Source organism: Labrus mixtus, chromosome 16 (assembly GCF_963584025.1).
Source record: "Labrus mixtus chromosome 16, fLabMix1.1, whole genome shotgun sequence".
Classification (NCBI taxonomy): Eukaryota; Metazoa; Chordata; class Actinopteri; order Labriformes; family Labridae; genus Labrus; species Labrus mixtus.
The window spans coordinates 8,258,405-8,276,148 of NC_083627.1; the positions used below are offsets into that span (position 1 = coordinate 8,258,405).

A 17,744-nucleotide genomic window follows, 5' to 3' on the forward strand; every position below is an offset into this window, starting at 1 on the left:
ATTTCACAGATATTGCATATTGAAGACGCTGTATCAAGCTTCCTCTTACCTGGGGGGTCGTAGAGAGCTAGCTAGTGTTAGCAGCATAGCTGACTAGCCAGGATGGATGCCCCTTGCTGCATCAGTGTACCAGGTGGAAGGTGGAGAGGGTGCATGGAAGAAAATATGTGCAGCGGGATTGCTTTGCTCAAAGTGGCTGCTGGTGAAATTTTACTTGGGATGAGAGAAGTTTTGTTCTATCCAGATGTATCCAGATGTGGACTCAAATAACTTCATTTAGAGTGAAGTGAATTGGGTTCAGTCCTACACGTCTGCACTTCCTGCCTGAATACGTCTGTTATGTCTTGAGGTTGTGTTGATGTGAGTCAGTCCTCTCCGCCCTGATGCTACAGAGACACTCGGCCTCTCTCTGAACCTCCAAACTGTCGTCCTTTTAACCTCGGCTCACTGCCATACATTGTAATTGATGCACTCGTTGACAGGAGATATTATATTTGTTTATTTTTCTGGATCCTTCTAAGCAATTTAGTTGTGTTCAAATATGTGTTTGTGTGTTGCTATACTCGCCTCTGAGAGCTGTGCTGGCAGAAAAAAGTGAGGCAGCAGAAGAACAGTGCTGACACTGCCGGAGGGAGGTCACACTCACACACAAACAAACACACACTCACACAAACACACTCTGACCTCAGGACTCGGCAACTGTTTTCTTGTTGCTGCCCACCATATAACCAAGGAAACAGCAGACAGACTAACACACCATTTCCTGTCAGAAAAATAACACCTGTTGTGCTGATGAGCGTTTCATAGCGGTTAGTTTCATAAAGTTACTACGAGAAAGTCTGATTTAGGATGAAGGTAATTGGCTTAAAGTGCTGTGATAACCAAAAAAACGTCTGACAAAGTTTTGAGACAGTTTCTAAAGAGCAAGTATCTCATACTGCAAAGACTCTTTGTTTAAAAGTTTTATGAAACTAAAGTTTGAAACTATAAATACACTGTGCTCTACATCCAAACGATGTGTGAGTGCATATGATTGTAAAAGTTTGATCTATTTCCTCAATTGTCTCTCATACTTTAAAATGGAACTCGGTTGGTTTCACTTGAATCCTGATGTTCAAAACTGGAGTCTGAGGAGATATCTTCACGTATTTTGGATCATTTCAGGGCAACGTAACTCAAAAATGTAAATGAAGATCATGTGTGTCATTTACAGACACACAAAAATCAGTTCCCAGTTTGGGCACTGGTGAAGATAATTCAGTGAGAAGCCTTTGCTCTGAGTTAGTCATCAAGTACCACCAGGTCACACGATAATCAACTGTTGGGTTATTAAAAGTCCTGTGTCTTATATTCAGGGTGAGAACAGGAAATAATAACAGGAAATAGTCTGCCATTTTTTTGTTTATGAGAATTGAATTCTAAGGGATGCTAAATGTTCAGGAATTCTCTGAGGCCGTCTGACATAAAGCAAACATTTGTTTTAGTTAAACTGCAGCCGGCAGAACACCATGAGAGAATTGTTCGGATACATTTTTAATTTTGTTGTTCTTTCTTCCAGACATGATGTAATATTTAAATAATGTCGCCTGCTGGGGGAAATTCACAATTCTGTGACATGTAATGAGACACGAGAAGGTAGAAAAAACTATGATGGAAGATGAGACGCTGGTTCATCATGGACTGTATTTAAGACGAAAATGCAGATGTGCCTTCAGCCTGCATTGATTTAAATGGCAAATAAATCTGGTGATAAAGTTCTACAATTCACTTATTAGACGCCTTTATCCAAATGGATGAACGTCAGAGAGTTAAGAACAACACAAGCAAGGATCCAGAGAGGAGGAGACAAAGTGCAAACACACAGCTTTAAGTCTGATTGGACAGACAAAGTGCTGACAGTCTAGCCTATACAAATCTAGCGCTGGCTTTGGCTGACAATTTTGCATTTGCTGACCTTTTGTTTGTCTCTGGCTCCACCCTCTATTTATATTTGATTTGGTCACTTCTGGCTAAAAAAACAGACAAAACAAGATTGTAACAGTGAAGAAGACTAATCCCTTCAGAGAGGTAGTCCTCTCATCTAACCTCATCATCCTGCTCTTGCAGTCGATGTAGAAAACACAGCCGTTGTAAACGACGGCATGTGCAGCTCTGTCTTTTTTATCAAACCAGAAGTTTGAGGAATATGAAGGAACTCATTTTCCTTTAACGAGTCAATAATGACCTGAATATGCTAATTTCACCCAATCAGTTTTTCTTCTTTCCTCCACAAAACCGTGTGTGTAAATGTGTAGTTGTGTAGTAGATTCCTGAACCACAACACAGTAGCTGCTAATGAGGGCCCAGGGGAGGACCAGAGAGAGAGAGAGAGGGAGGAGAGAGAGAGGGAGCGAGAGACGGAGAGGGAGAGAGAGAGAGAGACAAAGGGGGGGATGGGGGGGTGTTCCACATTATGCTCATAATCAAGGTCCCCATTCACACCCTGCACTGCTCCCTGTTGTTACAGCGTCGGGAAATGATCATCCTTCTGACTTCTTCTCGCCAACTAATTATCTTTTGTCCTGTTTCTCAGAAAATGAAAAGACATTACCTTGGAAGATAATTAAATATGAAACCCCAGGACGTGTAGATATTACTGAGACCTCTTCTACAATATACATTTTTGAATGTCTCTCAGAAGCCAAACATGTACAACACGCTGTTTACTGGAGTTGATAAAACCTAAAGGCAATCACTTTGTCCCTGGGATCAATTCTGGATTTTCAATTGTGGGTGAAAGGAGGAAAGTGAAAGTTTAAGTGGACTTAAGCCTGATTTATACTTCTAGACTTCAGATCTACTGTACGTCATAACTTCTCTTAGCCCTGTACCTACACACTATGAAGCCTAACATGCACCTCCTCACAAATGTAACTATGCGTCAAACTGATGCAGACTGCAAAATCCTGTGATTGGTCTGCAGGTAAGCATATTTCCAGCATTGACAAGAGTTCCACTAATGCCGCCAAATTCCCCATTTTGCAGAAGGAAAATAAAAAAATCAGCTCCTAATCCAGCGCTTGGTTTCAGTCGCCATGGTTTCCTGTACACAAATAAAACTGGCGATAGAACTAGCTTAGAAATCGCACTGCCAACTAGTGTTTAAACCAGGCTCTAAGAAATATTTTCACGAATGCCAGTAGTCTGTAGAACGTAGGACTGTAGGTCTCTATCTTGTTCCTAATGGTTAGGGTCGTTAAAAGGTAATCAGGACACATGCAAATTCTGCCGCTCTAGGCGATAAGCAGGTATGCCGACCCTCTGTGGAAGCCTTACAAGAAATGTCACATCAGCGATAATATGCCAAACACGAATATATAAAGTCTTTTGCAATGCATGTGTGCTTATATTGTCACCATTATTATATTATACTGGAGTCAACGTGTGGGTAGATTTTGCAGCTCTATATACAGATAACATAAAAATAACAGGTATGCATAATCCAATAGTCAATAACCTGGTTCAACTTCTGTGACAGGGTCAGGTTTTCAAACAACCACATTTCAGCTCCTCAAAAGAATGAATTCAAAGCATGTAAGACTTTCTCATCTGGCTTACTGCAGTCAGCGATGAAAAAAGTCCTTTGCACATTAACATCTCCAGAGCCACAGTTTGTGCCCTCAGCATCTTGACTGGATGAGTTATTTTTGATTAACTTTCCTGGGATCTATGCATCTTAAAACAAATATCTGTATTCTGCACCCCTTCTTCATCAATAGTCTTCCTTTTTATACCTACATCCAGATCATTGGGTTATGTAAACATTTGGCGTTATTAAGGTATCTTCACACAACATTTATCTTCTCTTGGATACAGGCTAAGTTGGTGTGATTGGACAGGTCTGCCATGGCAGGTGAGAGCCGGGGGTGGTATCTGCTCTAAGCGATTGCCTACTTTGCCTATGTTGGTAATGTTTCACTATAAGCACCAATATTTGTTAAAGTTTGATTTTGATTTATTAGGTTTTTGTGATGTTCTTACATCTGTCTGTACTTGTTTTTCAAATGCCATATCTCAGAAAAGTCAGGACGAAGTATTTCTCAGTCAAACACTTCCCAACACTTGGACTTAAGGGTGCAGATATTACATTTTGAAGGTCAAAGGTGAAAATCCCCTCAGACTCTGTCCCCTTGTGTACCTGTTTGTTCGCTTACTGGGAGGGTTTCCTGATCATCACCTCCTCTGATTGATGAAGTCATGTATTTAGAAGAAAGAAGATCTATCTTAAGGCCTCACCTGTCTTAAAGCTCACCCTCTCACCATCCATTAGCTCATCTTTTACCCATTCTCTTCTCCTCCCTCATTTCCTGGAGGGGTCTTATTATCTGTAACCATTGAAATGGTTGGGGAATAAATCCAGGTAAGTAGTTTCAGCCCTGACCATAAAAGAAAAAAACGTCCTCAAGGTGACCTCATCTTCATCCCTCTTTCTGTCTTCCTCTCCTTCCTCCGTCTGGAAGACACTCAGCTGAAAACATGCTGGCTTCCTTTCATGGCACCCTGTTGAATCAGTCTTATTGGTAAATTAGATTAGCGCAGCCGGCTCCACACAGTCAGCTTGGATTTAGTCTGCCTTTCTTCCCCATTACCTCTGACTGCGTTACTGCCACTCACCCCCGGATGGTGCAGAATTGAATAGAGGAGATGTCAGCCTCCGTCTGCTGCGTTTCCATCGGCAGAGGTTCAGACAGCGGTTTGACTTGTCTGATGTTTGTAATGTAGAAAAAGAAAATTCTCTCTTTGATCGCTCCAATTGCTTGCTGAGCTCAGGGCGAAGTGATTCCACTTCAGCCTCTCAGATCTGTGAGTTTAGCAGAGTGATTTTGAACAGTGTGTGGAACAGGAGAGAAGAAGAAGGTGCTCGCTCTGAAACTCGTCCTCCCTGCAAAGCTACAAGCACTCTTTGATATATCTTTCATGCACACTGAACGTCTTTCATTCCCCAAAAAGTTCTACATTTTATGTTGTGTCTGTCTGAGGTTCTGATTCTGCCTCTTCCTTAAATCTATCCTTTAGATGCTGCTAAAGTGTTAGCTTAACCCTTACCGAACTGAAAAACAGACGATTCATACCTTCTGTTTACGTAAAACAAAATCAACTCATCAGAATCACAACATTGACAAGTATGATTGCACATGGAAGGAATAAGTTTTTTTGGTCCTTCACAATAAAACACAAAGTGATAAAATAAAAGTAAAGTGGTAAAAGTAAATTGTATCTGATGTCTTTACCAGTTGGCAAAATATGTCCAGATAAAAAAGAGAGATACAAAAGAGGGGAAAGGATTGTTTTCTGGGTGTTACCTGTGCTGTCTGCTTCAACAAATGATTTAAACTTGTGCAGAATTTCGTAGAAAATAGAACCAAAGCAAGCATGACTTCAAAGAAAAAGAAGAAGAGCAGGACATATTTTTAACACATTGCTTAGTTTCTTTGCTGACACACACTTGGGACAAACTAGGACAAACTGAACATATCTGAAGTTAGATCTCCACCTTACAGAACTCTGCTAGGGAAAAAGGATGGGAGGGGCAGGGGAAGGGTAGAGGCAGGAGGGGAGGGGGGAGCTGAGGGATGAAGGAGGTGTGTCTAAAGAGAGTATTGTTTTGGTGTGAAAATCAGCACTGAGAGTCATATCATTTTCTCATACACATATCAGTGATTCTTATTTTTTATGCTAGTTGTCCTTCTTACAGTATATTTGCCAATTGTAGCCGTGTACTTTTAGTAATAATATATAATTCTAGTACACAAAAAACAAACTTTTTTTCATTTAGATCTTTATATTTTAGAAAAATAAAATAGAAGGAGTTCCTCCATTGCATAATGGTTTTAGAGCCCCAACGAGGATTGTGATTGTCTGAAAGTATGTAATCATGATCGGTTGAGGTGAACCTTCGTCCAGAGCTGTTAGAGCTCCAAACAAAGTGTTGAGATAAGCCTGGCTATAAAGGGCTAGTGTCATACAGACACTTTAATGATTTCCTCCAGAATCCATCAAAAGGAAGTCTTCTATTACCCCTGTCAAGGCTCCATACGGCCCACATCACCAACCCCCCGCCCCACCCCCACAGCCATGTGGCATCCCTCAGAGTTTCTCTTGACTGGCCTCTTATTGATCTCTTGTTGTCTCTCTCTAATGAAAATGGATCTGTTTTTTTCCCCGGGGTCTCAGATGTATCACTCAACTCGCTGGTTGCCATTCTTCCAGCTCTTCACCACGAGATTTTCACAGATATGGTCCTTCAGCGACAGGATGGGCTCAGATGGAATGGTATAGGGGGAAAGGGAGGGGGGTAAGAAGAGTGAGGACAGATTGCAGATGAAGATCAATATTGGCAACATTGGCAATTTAGCACCCCCAACCCAAAGATTTTGCTTGCGCTAACATTTTTAATCTTCCATTAGCTCGAGTTGAAACTGCCTTATTTGAAAAATGTGTACCACGACAGAGGTCTTTAAAGTATTAATGTCCAGATGAGTGGTTTTATTTATTAAACATAGGAAGATTATTCATCAGTGTCATGACCATGTCATTTATGCATGTGGCAGGGATTGAAAAAGTATGCAAACACATTTTAAACTGTTGATACAACCTGGCCAGAGACTGCTTCGACTTCCAAAACCCTGCACATGTTCGAAATATTTGTGTGTAAATTATCTCAGATGATCATGTTCATTTGATTTTTATAAACCATGCCAGGTGGCAACCAAGCGGAAACCTCCCGTGTAGAAAAATGAAGCCAATTAGGAGGTAAAAAAAAACCCACTGCATTAACTTGAGTGTCCACTTGAATGAAGCTGGCTGCGAAAGCCAAAGAATCCCTGCTAGGTCCCGTATTAAACTGCCAATTTGTGCAGCTAAATTCATTTTTTTGTTTGAATGGCTCATTTTGTTTTTTTTTAAGCTGTTTGTCAATAAGCATATTAAGGGACTCGGCTGATAGGATTCACAGGTTGGAGTGTTGGAGCTGTTTACCAGGACGCTTAAGACCCACCTCAGTTTGAGCTCTTTGCCTTTTTTTAGGTTAAGATAGAGTTTTCAATATGGCAAACGTCATTGTTGGCTCTTCAGGAATCCATGGATGACATTGCTTTTCTTTTTAAATGCCAAAATTTTGTCTCCTGAGATATGTCTTAATTTGCTTGATCTGTTCTTGTCTATCCAGGTGAATATGTGGAGAGGCAGCTCTGCCGCGATGCCATCCTGCCCATGCCGGTCATCTGTGAGGTGCCTTGCCCAAAGGACTGTGCCCTGAGCCCCTGGACCCCCTGGTCCCTGTGCTCTAACACCTGCTCTGGAAAGAACACCGAGGGCAAACAGACGAGAGCTCGCTCCATCCTGGCCTACAATGCAGGAGAAGGTAAGCCCTCCACCAGCTTTAGAAACACTCCCAGGGCTGGACAGATGTCCCTGCATTGGACAGATAATCATCTTTGTAAATCTTTAAGCGTCATTTAAACAAAGTATACACTAATCACACTCCTAATCCTAAGCCTTTGCTAGAAGTGCAAGTTCCGAAACCAATGTTTTGCTCTATATCGTGAATGTTTCTCCTTCTAGTTCAGTCCAAGACAAAAGATGCTACGACTAGAGAATTGAAACTTGCAGCTACTTGCAATGTTCTGGGATCTCATTTACATAACATTGCATAGAGTCCACGCTAAAAGATGTACCGGTATGTGCAAGCAAAACCCAGAAACTGTGAGCCATAAAGATAATTATGTTTTATAAAACCATGCACAGAAGTTCATGGCGAACTTAATGACCTTCACTATGAACGATTATGAGGACATCTTAGATATTACAGAGCCGTCCAGGCTTGTCCAGGCCCCTTTAACTTTCTGAAACCTTCCAATTTACACCAATTCACCTGACGTTTTCTCAGAGCAGACTAACCAGTTAGGGAATCTTTGGTCTAAAGTGGCCTTTTGATACACTGAGTGAAATGTTAGAGTGAAATGAATTATTCTGTGTTCCTCTACAGCGACTGCAAAGGTTGTGGCTTGGGTTACTGTGATGCAGGGTAAGACTAGAAGTATAAACCAGCCTGATTGTCTGGACTGTTGCAAGACTACAAATATATCGCCCAATAAGCTCATTAAATAATCACCAGGATTTTGCCCTCTGTTCAAGGTCCTTCTCTGCTGTCAAAGATCCAGCCAGTCTTCGGTACTTTCTGATGTTTCTAGACAATAGAAAGTGTTTTTTTGCTGATGTAGCACGTAGTCCTTGTATGTTTAACTCGATGGAAATAGAAACGTAGCTCCCATGATGTAATAACCTCCTGCTGATTTGCTTGGCCAGCAGAATCACTGTGCTTTCAAAATAGAAAAAGGCTCTCACAGACTAGAAGTAGCATTGAGAATCCCCTAGCATTAAGTGTTTTGAATCCCAGGGGTGAGGAGGAGATTGGTATCTAAATGTTGCTGGAATGATACTGAAGTAAGTGGGTCCTTGGTAAAGCCCAACCCTCCAAGCTGCCAATCACACTCTGAGAATAAAGCCGTTCTCACCAACGGTTGTAATGAGAAGAAACGGGAGGCTGCACAGATGGTTAGCGTGTAGCCTGGCAGCAGATCAGAATTTTATCTTTAACTTCCCGCTACCATTTTAACAGCTCTCGCAGTCGTCTCCTGGAACACATTGCGTGACATGCTGTCTTTGGCATATTCACAACAACGCAGCATCCATGCTGGAGTAAGGAGACGCCTTATACATAATGGATGCTTCTACTCCATCGTCCATGCTGGGCTTCAGGGGGACGTCCATGCAGAGTGTGATTCAGGCTGCAGGTTGCACGCCGCCACTTGTCTATTAGCTTTCTCAGCATTCAGGAGGCAGACACTGTTGCAGTATTAGATGGACGACAACCAACAGAGCAAGGAGCCCGACGAGCTGATGATGTGTGCGCTGGTTGAAGTCACTTAGACCTCTCTCTCTCTCTCGCAAAGTGAACCTGGTTGGAGAGGACTAGTCAGCATACAGAATGAGACTCAGGATGGAGCAGAGAGGAGTGGTAGAGAGGTTTTTGTGAGTCTATCTGTCTGTTGGACCCTTTTCATATGAAGACCAGGAGGGTTCAGATGTTTTGTGTGATACCGCTGACTTAATTGTGTTGTAACGCAAATACGTGAATGTGCTTGCTAAAAGCATCAGTGTCGCACTTACGTTACACCGTCCACCTGCACACATATGGATAACAAGTCTCAAACATAATTACTTTTTTTTTAACTTTATCCTTGGGCCATATTTAAAAAGATAAGTAATGGATACAATACAAGAAAGAATGGGACAGACGACTTGGAAAGCATTTGTCAACATGTCAAACCTTCTTATTGTCTCCCATGGAAAAATTCAAATCATCAGCATGCTGGTTAATTTCCGACGGTAGAGCCAATGCCCCATGTGCAGAGACTATAATCCTCCCTGCAGGGTCCCAATCTCACCCAAACTCTCTCCTCCCAATAAATTGTGTCTCCCTTCAGCTGTCCTATCAGGATAAGGTAAATTGGACAAAAACTACAACAACAAAAAAACCACAACTTACCAAAACACACACAGCCTTTACACAACCAATCTTGTGTGTATCTAACAGATAGCCAACGGACAGTTTTCAATTCATAATTTGCCTCATAATGAGATCGAGACACACACACACACACACACACACACTGAACAATAGAAGTAGCAAGGCGGTGTGTAAACTAATTATTCAGGTCAAGACAAACACTGAGGATGACAGAAAGGATTATCTGCTGACAAGGTCTTGTAGAGTAAATAATCCACACAGTAAATATGTGAACACAGTGATGATGGTACGGAGGAGACTGTTCCAGAATTGCTGACATGGCAGCAGAAATGAAAGCAGCCTTTGTGGAGGTGCATTTTTCTAATCGTCTTGATAGCACTTAAATATTTATCAATTGACTATTTAATTAACTGCTGCAGGAGTGATGGTGTCCTTCTATGTGTTAATGAGCTGCAGGCTTGATAAATGACGACCCTGATGAAATCCAATAATATATATTTTATAAAGGACCATGTGAAGGACATTACTCCGGGGCTTTTACACTCAGGTCAGCCATTTCTTCTGTCTCATGTCCGCTTCAGATGCTCTGACTTAAAGATGTCGTTCAATGACTTCTAATGGCTGACCTGCTCCTGGGGAAGGGTCTTTTCTTCCAGGGGATGGCAGCTGCTAATGACAAGGTTTCGTGGTGAAGAGGCTCACATGGTGCGCACACCCCACCTGGGTCCACATTCAGGTTTCTGTCTTTGTGTTGACACTCTGGCATCTTGCTCATCTCTCCTTTGTTAATCCCGGCAGCAGGTCATCCCCCGCGAGACCCTCTGGTTTATCTCTCCTGCTGCTTGAGGGTTGTTTGTTGTCAATCAAGTGGAAGCTAAAAGCTGATGTACAGCAATACAGCCTTTCTACTACTACTACTACTACTGATAATACAAATAATAGGAATTATTGTTATAGCACCTTTAAAAACAAGGGGTTACAAAGTGCTTTGACATGCGAGCAAAAGAATATGAAAACACACAGTATAAGAACCAAAGCACAAGATGACTGATATGAGATGACTTACGTTTATTAACCCGTCATACACTGATTATCGCAGGCATTTCTGCTGTGGGCGGGGCCTAGAAGATGTCAATAAAATAAGGGAGATGTCAATCAAAATGGGGATATTCCACACCAAAAACAGTCTTGGAAATGGTTAAACCCTAAAATGAGCTTCTTCTTCCTGCTTCTAACTCGTTTTTTTTTTTTTTTTACTCTCAGATTTTTTTCTAAATTCTTAATGAGGAGCTTTTACTTTGTACTATTCCAGAGCACATCCACGGGCTTTACTTGTTAACTCGTAATGAAAAAAAGTCCTCCTCTTGTGTTGTTTTTATCTTTGGTTGACAGGCATAATTTTTAAACAGAGCCTCACTTCTGTTAACATTTCCCTTGGATCTCTGTTTTCTCTTCTTTGTATTACTTGACTTTGACCAAGTACTCCTTTTGGAAACAGTCAACTCATTCCCAACAGAGAGCAGGTGTTTCATATTAACATGAGTGTGCCACTACTCAGTGTGTCGTAGATTTACAAATATTATTGTACTGGTGCCAGCAGACAAAGGGCCTAAAAGCAGACTAAAGACAAAGAAAAAAACAAGAGCTAAGAATGGCAAATGGGCTGAGCATGCAAGTTTTTACCAACGCATTGGACGACTGGACTTCTGGATTAGCAGCCAGTTTCAGTATCATCCTTTTTGAAGACAAAGCAGTTCCTATTTTTTTTTACCTTAACATGATGCTGCAGGGTGTTCTATCACCTCCCTTCTATACAAGAGAGGTCAAAAGTATAATAGCGATGGATGAGAAAAATGCCACATGAAGGTTAGAAAAGCAACATAAGAGGATGTTTTCAAAGGATAATAAAACAGCCAGAAAATCTGCAAAGGAATTCCTCATATTAGCAAATTAGGAATGATGGAAAATCTGCATTTTAAGTAAGTGAGGCCATTTCAGCACGACACCTGATGGCTGGGCTTTCTGGCTAGAACACAGTCCAACTGTTGTGTCTGCCGCCAATGTGCATTGCACTTGGATGTCTGAGTGAATCACCAAGAGTAAAGCTATTTTCTCTGGGTGTCTTTTTCTGCCAAATGAAGGAAATCATTTTTTTAGCTTGTTCTTCCTTGGATAACACTCATATGATCCCAAATCTGTTGATATCCAACAGCTTTCAGCCTGATCTCTATCTCCTCTATCAATTATGCTGAGATTCTGACTCTATATGTACAGCTAATACGCCTTACCACTTTCCAAGCGATATCAAAGTCACCGACGCATATCCGAGGTCTGAATAAATCATGAGGATTTTGTTTTCGCTGTAGTGAACCTTGTGGTCAAATAACTAAATCCAAACAGTTTAAAGGCACACTACTTCAAATGTGTTGTTCAGTGAAGTGACCGTTGTCAACACCCAATAGGAGCGGTCTGACCAGCCACCAACAGGAAGTTGCAAACCAGTAGACACAGCCAGGAGGCGAAGGAACGTGTGGTTCTCCTTGAATGTGGAGAAGGAGGTGAAACGTCTGGAGTTGGGGAGAGCTTTAACGTGTCATTCTCTTTAAACCACTAAAGAGTGGAGAAGGAAAAAACGTGGAAAGAATTGCTTGTGCCCTCGGAATCCCTAGCTATCGCTGTAGCATACCTACCAGGCATATCCATGGTTCTAACCAGGAATATGAACTCAATCATTACTCTCTGGACTTTTTGAGGGCCACAGCAGTTTTTATCCTCCGTATTTTCTTCTCCAGTCTTATCATGAAAAGAGGCGTTCTTGCTCTCTGCACAAATCCAACAGTTTGTGTTCTTGTCCGGTTTTCTGCTCAAAAGTTGTAATTGTAAATTTCCACCAGGTGGATGATGGGAAATAGTCTCAAAAGGACTCTAGTTGTCTTGTAGTTAGTGACCCTGGTCCCCAGTCTTTGTAAGATCTTAGTGAGTCTTCTGGTCCATGGAAGGTACAAGTCTAACCCAGGTTCTTGTTGCATCGTTTCTCAGGTGGAATCCAGTGCCCAAACGTCAGCGCCCTGCAGGAGGTGAGGAGCTGTAACGACCATCCCTGCACCGTGTACCACTGGCAGACCGGCGCGTGGGGGCAGTGCATAGAGGACTCATCCATCCCGGCCACCAACGCGTCTGCAGGTCGGACGCGTGGAGATGATGCTTCGTGCTCGGTTGGGATGCAAACTCGCAAGGTCATCTGTGTCCGGGTCAACGTGGGCCAGGTTCCCCCGAAAAAGTGAGACTCCACATTATTCTCTCGCCGTGAAGTGATCAAATAAATGTGACCGAGAAACGGTCATTCAAAGACGGGGGGACAATCGTACCAAACCAGCAGCTCCGCAAACTTATCAACTCTGTATTTCTACTTTTTTTTTTTTATGTAAAAAAATAGAAATATATGTTTTAAGAGGAGATTTTTGAAGGGAGGAACTCTGATATTTTGGCTTTCAGTAAGCTGGTTCCCAAACTACAGGATGCCTCCAGCCTTAATAAGTCTAGCTCATTATTGACACTCTTTGTTTCTGCTTGCTTGCTGCTCCATTACTGAAACTCTTCAGGTGGTGAGATCATTTTTAATAGTTAGAATTTTTTAAGTAAAAAAAAACAACATTTGTTTTTTTCGGCTGCAGACATTTGCCGGGGCACATTTTGCCGTTTAGTCTCCCGGTCGGTGTGTTGCGGCTGCTGTCTGGTGGAGGTATTGGCTGATGAGCTGATGAGCTGCTGGCCCACTGTTTTAGCATCAGGGCCTGTTTCCCCTCCCGAAGGCATCCGCTGGGAACATGAATTATCTATTTATTTATTCAACAGAGCGGGAGCATTATTCTGGCAGCACAGCGGCACTGCGCAGGCAAACCCCGCCAGGCCCCCATGCTGTGTATGGAAATTAATCTTGCTTTTTACTCTTAAACCTACTGTTACATGCTGAGCAGTGAGTCCGCTGCCTTGGGACACACTTTCACATCAGTGGAGAGAGGGGCTCCCGCTCACACCACTAGCACCAGCTGTGGCCGAGATGTGACCAGTGAACACGGAGTGGCATTAGAGAAAAAAAAACAAAAATAAAACAAACAAAAAACAAAAATATTTTAAAAGGTGCAAATATCAACTGTCATTTTTTCCAGAAGAGATTCTTACCATGTCTTATTTAGGGATCTGTTATGGGAATACATAACAGAGATGTTCCTGACTCTCCTCGTTTTCAATGGAAAGGGATTTTATGATCTGGGAAAAGGTTGAAGGAGAAATTTGGTATTTTTAAGCCCGTGCCCTTAGGCTGGGGTCTGCTGCTTTCCAACCTCTTCACTTTTCTTAATTACCAACCTTTGGTTCTTCCACCTCCACCTTTCTTTCTTTTTCAGCCTTACTTTCCCTCCTCTTTCATCCTTGTCTTCCTTTCTTCCTCCCTGCCTTGTTTTGTATTTTCTGTCCCTTAACAGGTCTAATAATAAACTGAACAAACAAACATATCAACCCTAATTTTGCAAGCAAGGTTTCCTTTCCCCCCCAGCTTTGTTTAGAACTGTATAGAGAATTGCACACACATTCACACACAGGCCCAGTCTCACAAAAACGATCCTGTGCTAAATCAGGCATATTAGGAACCTCCACATGAACTCCCAGCGTGCTCCCTCTGGCTCTGATCCAGCACATCTTTCTCAGATTTTCAAGGGTACTCTGTGTGTGTGCGTGTGTGCCTGAGCATTTCAATGATGTACCTTCAGGTGTCCGGAGAGTCTGCGCCCAGACACCGTCAGGCCCTGCTTACTGCCGTGCAAGAGAGACTGCATCGTCACCCCGTACAGCGACTGGAGCCCGTGCCCATCAACATGCAGAGCAGGTAGCCACTGTTCTTCTTTTCTTTCTTTTTTTAGCACAAACACTGAAGCTTCTCAACGTGTCACACAGGCTAAATAAAGCAGCGTGTTAATCTACTTCTGGTAGTTTAAACTTGGGGCTCTATATTACAGATTTTAGTGTCTAAATAATTGATTAAATCTTTTGAATTTTACAAAGTGGGCCAAAGGGCGACCAATAAATACATTATTGTCTTTGTCAGTGACAGGATTCAAATAACATTGCAGAAAGAAAACCGACAGAGATAGTCCTTTTTGTTAAAAAGGAAGTTTTGTTTTTTTAAAAACCAGAAACTGTCATTACATCGCTCTGTCCAAAGCAATCAGAGTCCTCTGACAGAAACGCAAATGTATCACTGCAGAATATGCGCTTGTGTACCACTGCCCTGATCAGCTTCTTTGTCGTGTGATTTAGTGTTTCAGGAATACTTTGTGGATCGTCACACCAAATATTTTCAACTTGCTTCATTGTTTTTAATGCACAAACTGTCCCAGAGACTGTATTCAGTGTGTCCACTAAAGGTTGCTATGTAACTAAGGCATTTGCAATGTAAATGAAGACTTTAAAGTTCCAGATTGGGGGAGGGGTTGGTCATTTTACCTTGCAGATCATGGGAGTTGTTTGTGTCTCCCTGCCTTGATTTTCACAGGTATGTGCTACGCCAACCAAGCATATAGACACCAAAGTCCACATAATTTCAGTTATCTTAAATACTGTACAGCACCACTGGTCTGCTTATTGTTGAGTAACACAACTTAATCCAAGAATGAACACATACTAAGCTTAGATATGTAGAAGCAAGTCAAAAAGTAAGTAAGTTAAAACAAAGCAAAAGCCAAATAATTAGAAAAACATAACCACACCTTAACATGGAGACAAAAAGATTATTCCGTTCTTAATGTGAGGATCACGACTTTCAACTGGATATGAAAATGTCTGCCCAGAAATGGTATCTCTTGCCATATTCATTTCTAGACATTTCCCACTTGAAAGCTCTTTTTCTCTGTATGATGAGATGAAAGGAGCACTTTATTCTGTTATCTGTATCATTTCAGTCGTTGATAAATGATCGTCCAGCAGGAATCTCCTTGCCTTTAGCCTTGTGAGAAGTGCCATCTGATATGATAGTGCAGATATAGCAGCAGACTTCCTGTAAAATCCATAACCTCTATCACCCATGGAGATGTATGAGATACCAGAGCAGATGATGGGGTGGTATTCAATATTCCCATTTGATTGTATTAGCTTCTCCTTGAAGTGGTCAGATTGAGCAGAGGCTGAGCGGGTGGATGCCTTACAGAAAAACTGGCCTGCTTTACACTCAATGGACGGATTAAATGTTGTTTTAAAAATAGCAGAACAGACAAACGATATCTACATTTTTGAAGTTCTGTAATAAGTGAACATAGTTTATTCTGTTGCATTTTGACCCTTTCACCTGGGGCGGCTGAGGCTCAGTTGGTAGTCGGTCGTCTCTCAACCAAAAGGTCCAAGGTTCGATCCCCAGCTCCTGCAGCCACATGTCCGATGTGTCCTTTGGCAAGACACTTAACCCCAAGTTGCTCCCGCTGCTTCATCGACAGTATATGGATGTGTATGAATGGTATTAGTTACTTCTGATGGTCACTTTACATATCAGCCTCTGTCATCAGTGTGTGAATGTGTAGGTGTGACCCGTGGTGTAAAAGCGCTTTGAGTAGTCAGAAGACTAGAAAAATGCTATACAAGCTCAAGTCCATTTACCGTTTACCATTATTTATTTGTCAGACTATTTTATTGTTAATTCACACACGTTTTCTTTTGTTTTCCTCCTTTGCTAAGGTGGTAACATCAAGAAGAAGCAGTACAGAAAACGTATCGTCATTCAGTCACCAGCCAACGGAGGACAAGACTGTCCTGAGGTTCTGACCCAGGAGAGAGAGTGTGATGCTCCATCTGTCTGTCAAGGATACAGGTAACTTTTACATATTTAACATGAAATCTGTTATTTTTAAGGAGTAATGGTTAAGTTTAGATGGCTATGACCGTGCCGTCACAGTATCCTTGGATTCCAGTATCTTTAGTCCAAAAGCTTGTGAGCTCAGTCAGACAGTCAGATTGAGCCCACCACTACATCTGAGTGGGTTATGTTTTTTTTAAACTAAATGGATAGAGTAAACAGTGCATCGTCTTGGATCTTCTTGCAAGATATCTTACTTTTACTTTGTATTTGGCACATGGATTCAAACTAGCAGCCATTTCCCTTCATCTGACTTAAACACCCTTTGATTCTTATATTAATTTTCTTTTTTCAGATGGAAAACCCACAAATGGCGTCGATGCCAGCTTGTTCCATGGTCAGTTCGTCAGGACAGCCCTGGAGCTCAGGAGACCTGTGGGCCTGGCTTGCAGATTCGGGGTGAGAACAGACACACACACACATAAATACACAAACACACAGACTGCACAAACATTCATATGTCAATGTCTTTTACCCTATATGAACACATGAGTTAAAGAGCAGGAGGAGCAGTGTAACCATAAGTCGTCATGAGGAAATGGTATTAGACCAAACTGAGATGGTTTAAGTGGGGATCTTGGATCCTTCCAATGACAGGCTCTTATGTGCTACAGCCTGGAACAAGGGAGTTGGCATAAAAGCTGCACCTGAGGGTTGAATTTAATCAAACTGATCCAGCTGTTAATGGAATAAGTCTGAGAGGAGATATGTGAATGTTACAGATTGAATGCAACAAAAACCCCTAGGTAGAGTCGGTCATCTCTCAACTGGAAGGGCGGGGGTTCGATCCCTGGGCATGACATTAACCCCTGCTTCATCTGCGATATGTGTATGAATGGAATTAGCTAAAAATCCCACTTTACATAGCAGCCTTTGCAATCAGTGTGTGAATAGGTGTGAATAGGTTAGGTAGTTTTATGGTAGTCAGAAGACTAGAAAAGCACTATGTAAGCTCAAATTAATTCACCATTTTAGTTCCTGATTTACAACAGCCTCAAAATAGACAGTCTCTACAACAACAACAAAAACATGTCCTACCCTTTTCAGGCTACTTGCTGAGTGTAGCATTATTGCTTGTGACCTGAGTAGGAGGCAGACAGTTGACTTGCTATCAGGACACACACACACACTCAGACTCCTATTAAAGTGTCAGAGACAGATACCATTATCTGATTCCAATGATGAGTATCTTGCTCCTCCATCTTGGGAGGCTTTTGTCATTATGTACCATTACCTGTAATAGTATACTCTGAACTGGAGAGACACAATTCA

At 41.9% G+C, this 17,744-nt stretch overlaps 1 protein-coding gene across 1 annotated transcript in view; it reads left to right on the forward strand.

Annotated features, from left to right (window-relative positions):
• Positions 1–17,744, forward strand: part of thsd7aa (thrombospondin, type I, domain containing 7Aa) — a 143,533-nt gene that overhangs the window by 87,275 nt on the left and 38,514 nt on the right. The window contains exons 7-11 of the mRNA XM_061059810.1: positions 7,208–7,402; positions 12,611–12,851; positions 14,341–14,456; positions 16,295–16,427; positions 16,768–16,871. Coding sequence (XP_060915793.1) covers positions 7,208–7,402; positions 12,611–12,851; positions 14,341–14,456; positions 16,295–16,427; positions 16,768–16,871 — 789 coding nt within the window. The remainder of the gene's footprint in view (positions 1–7,207; positions 7,403–12,610; positions 12,852–14,340; positions 14,457–16,294; positions 16,428–16,767; positions 16,872–17,744) is intronic.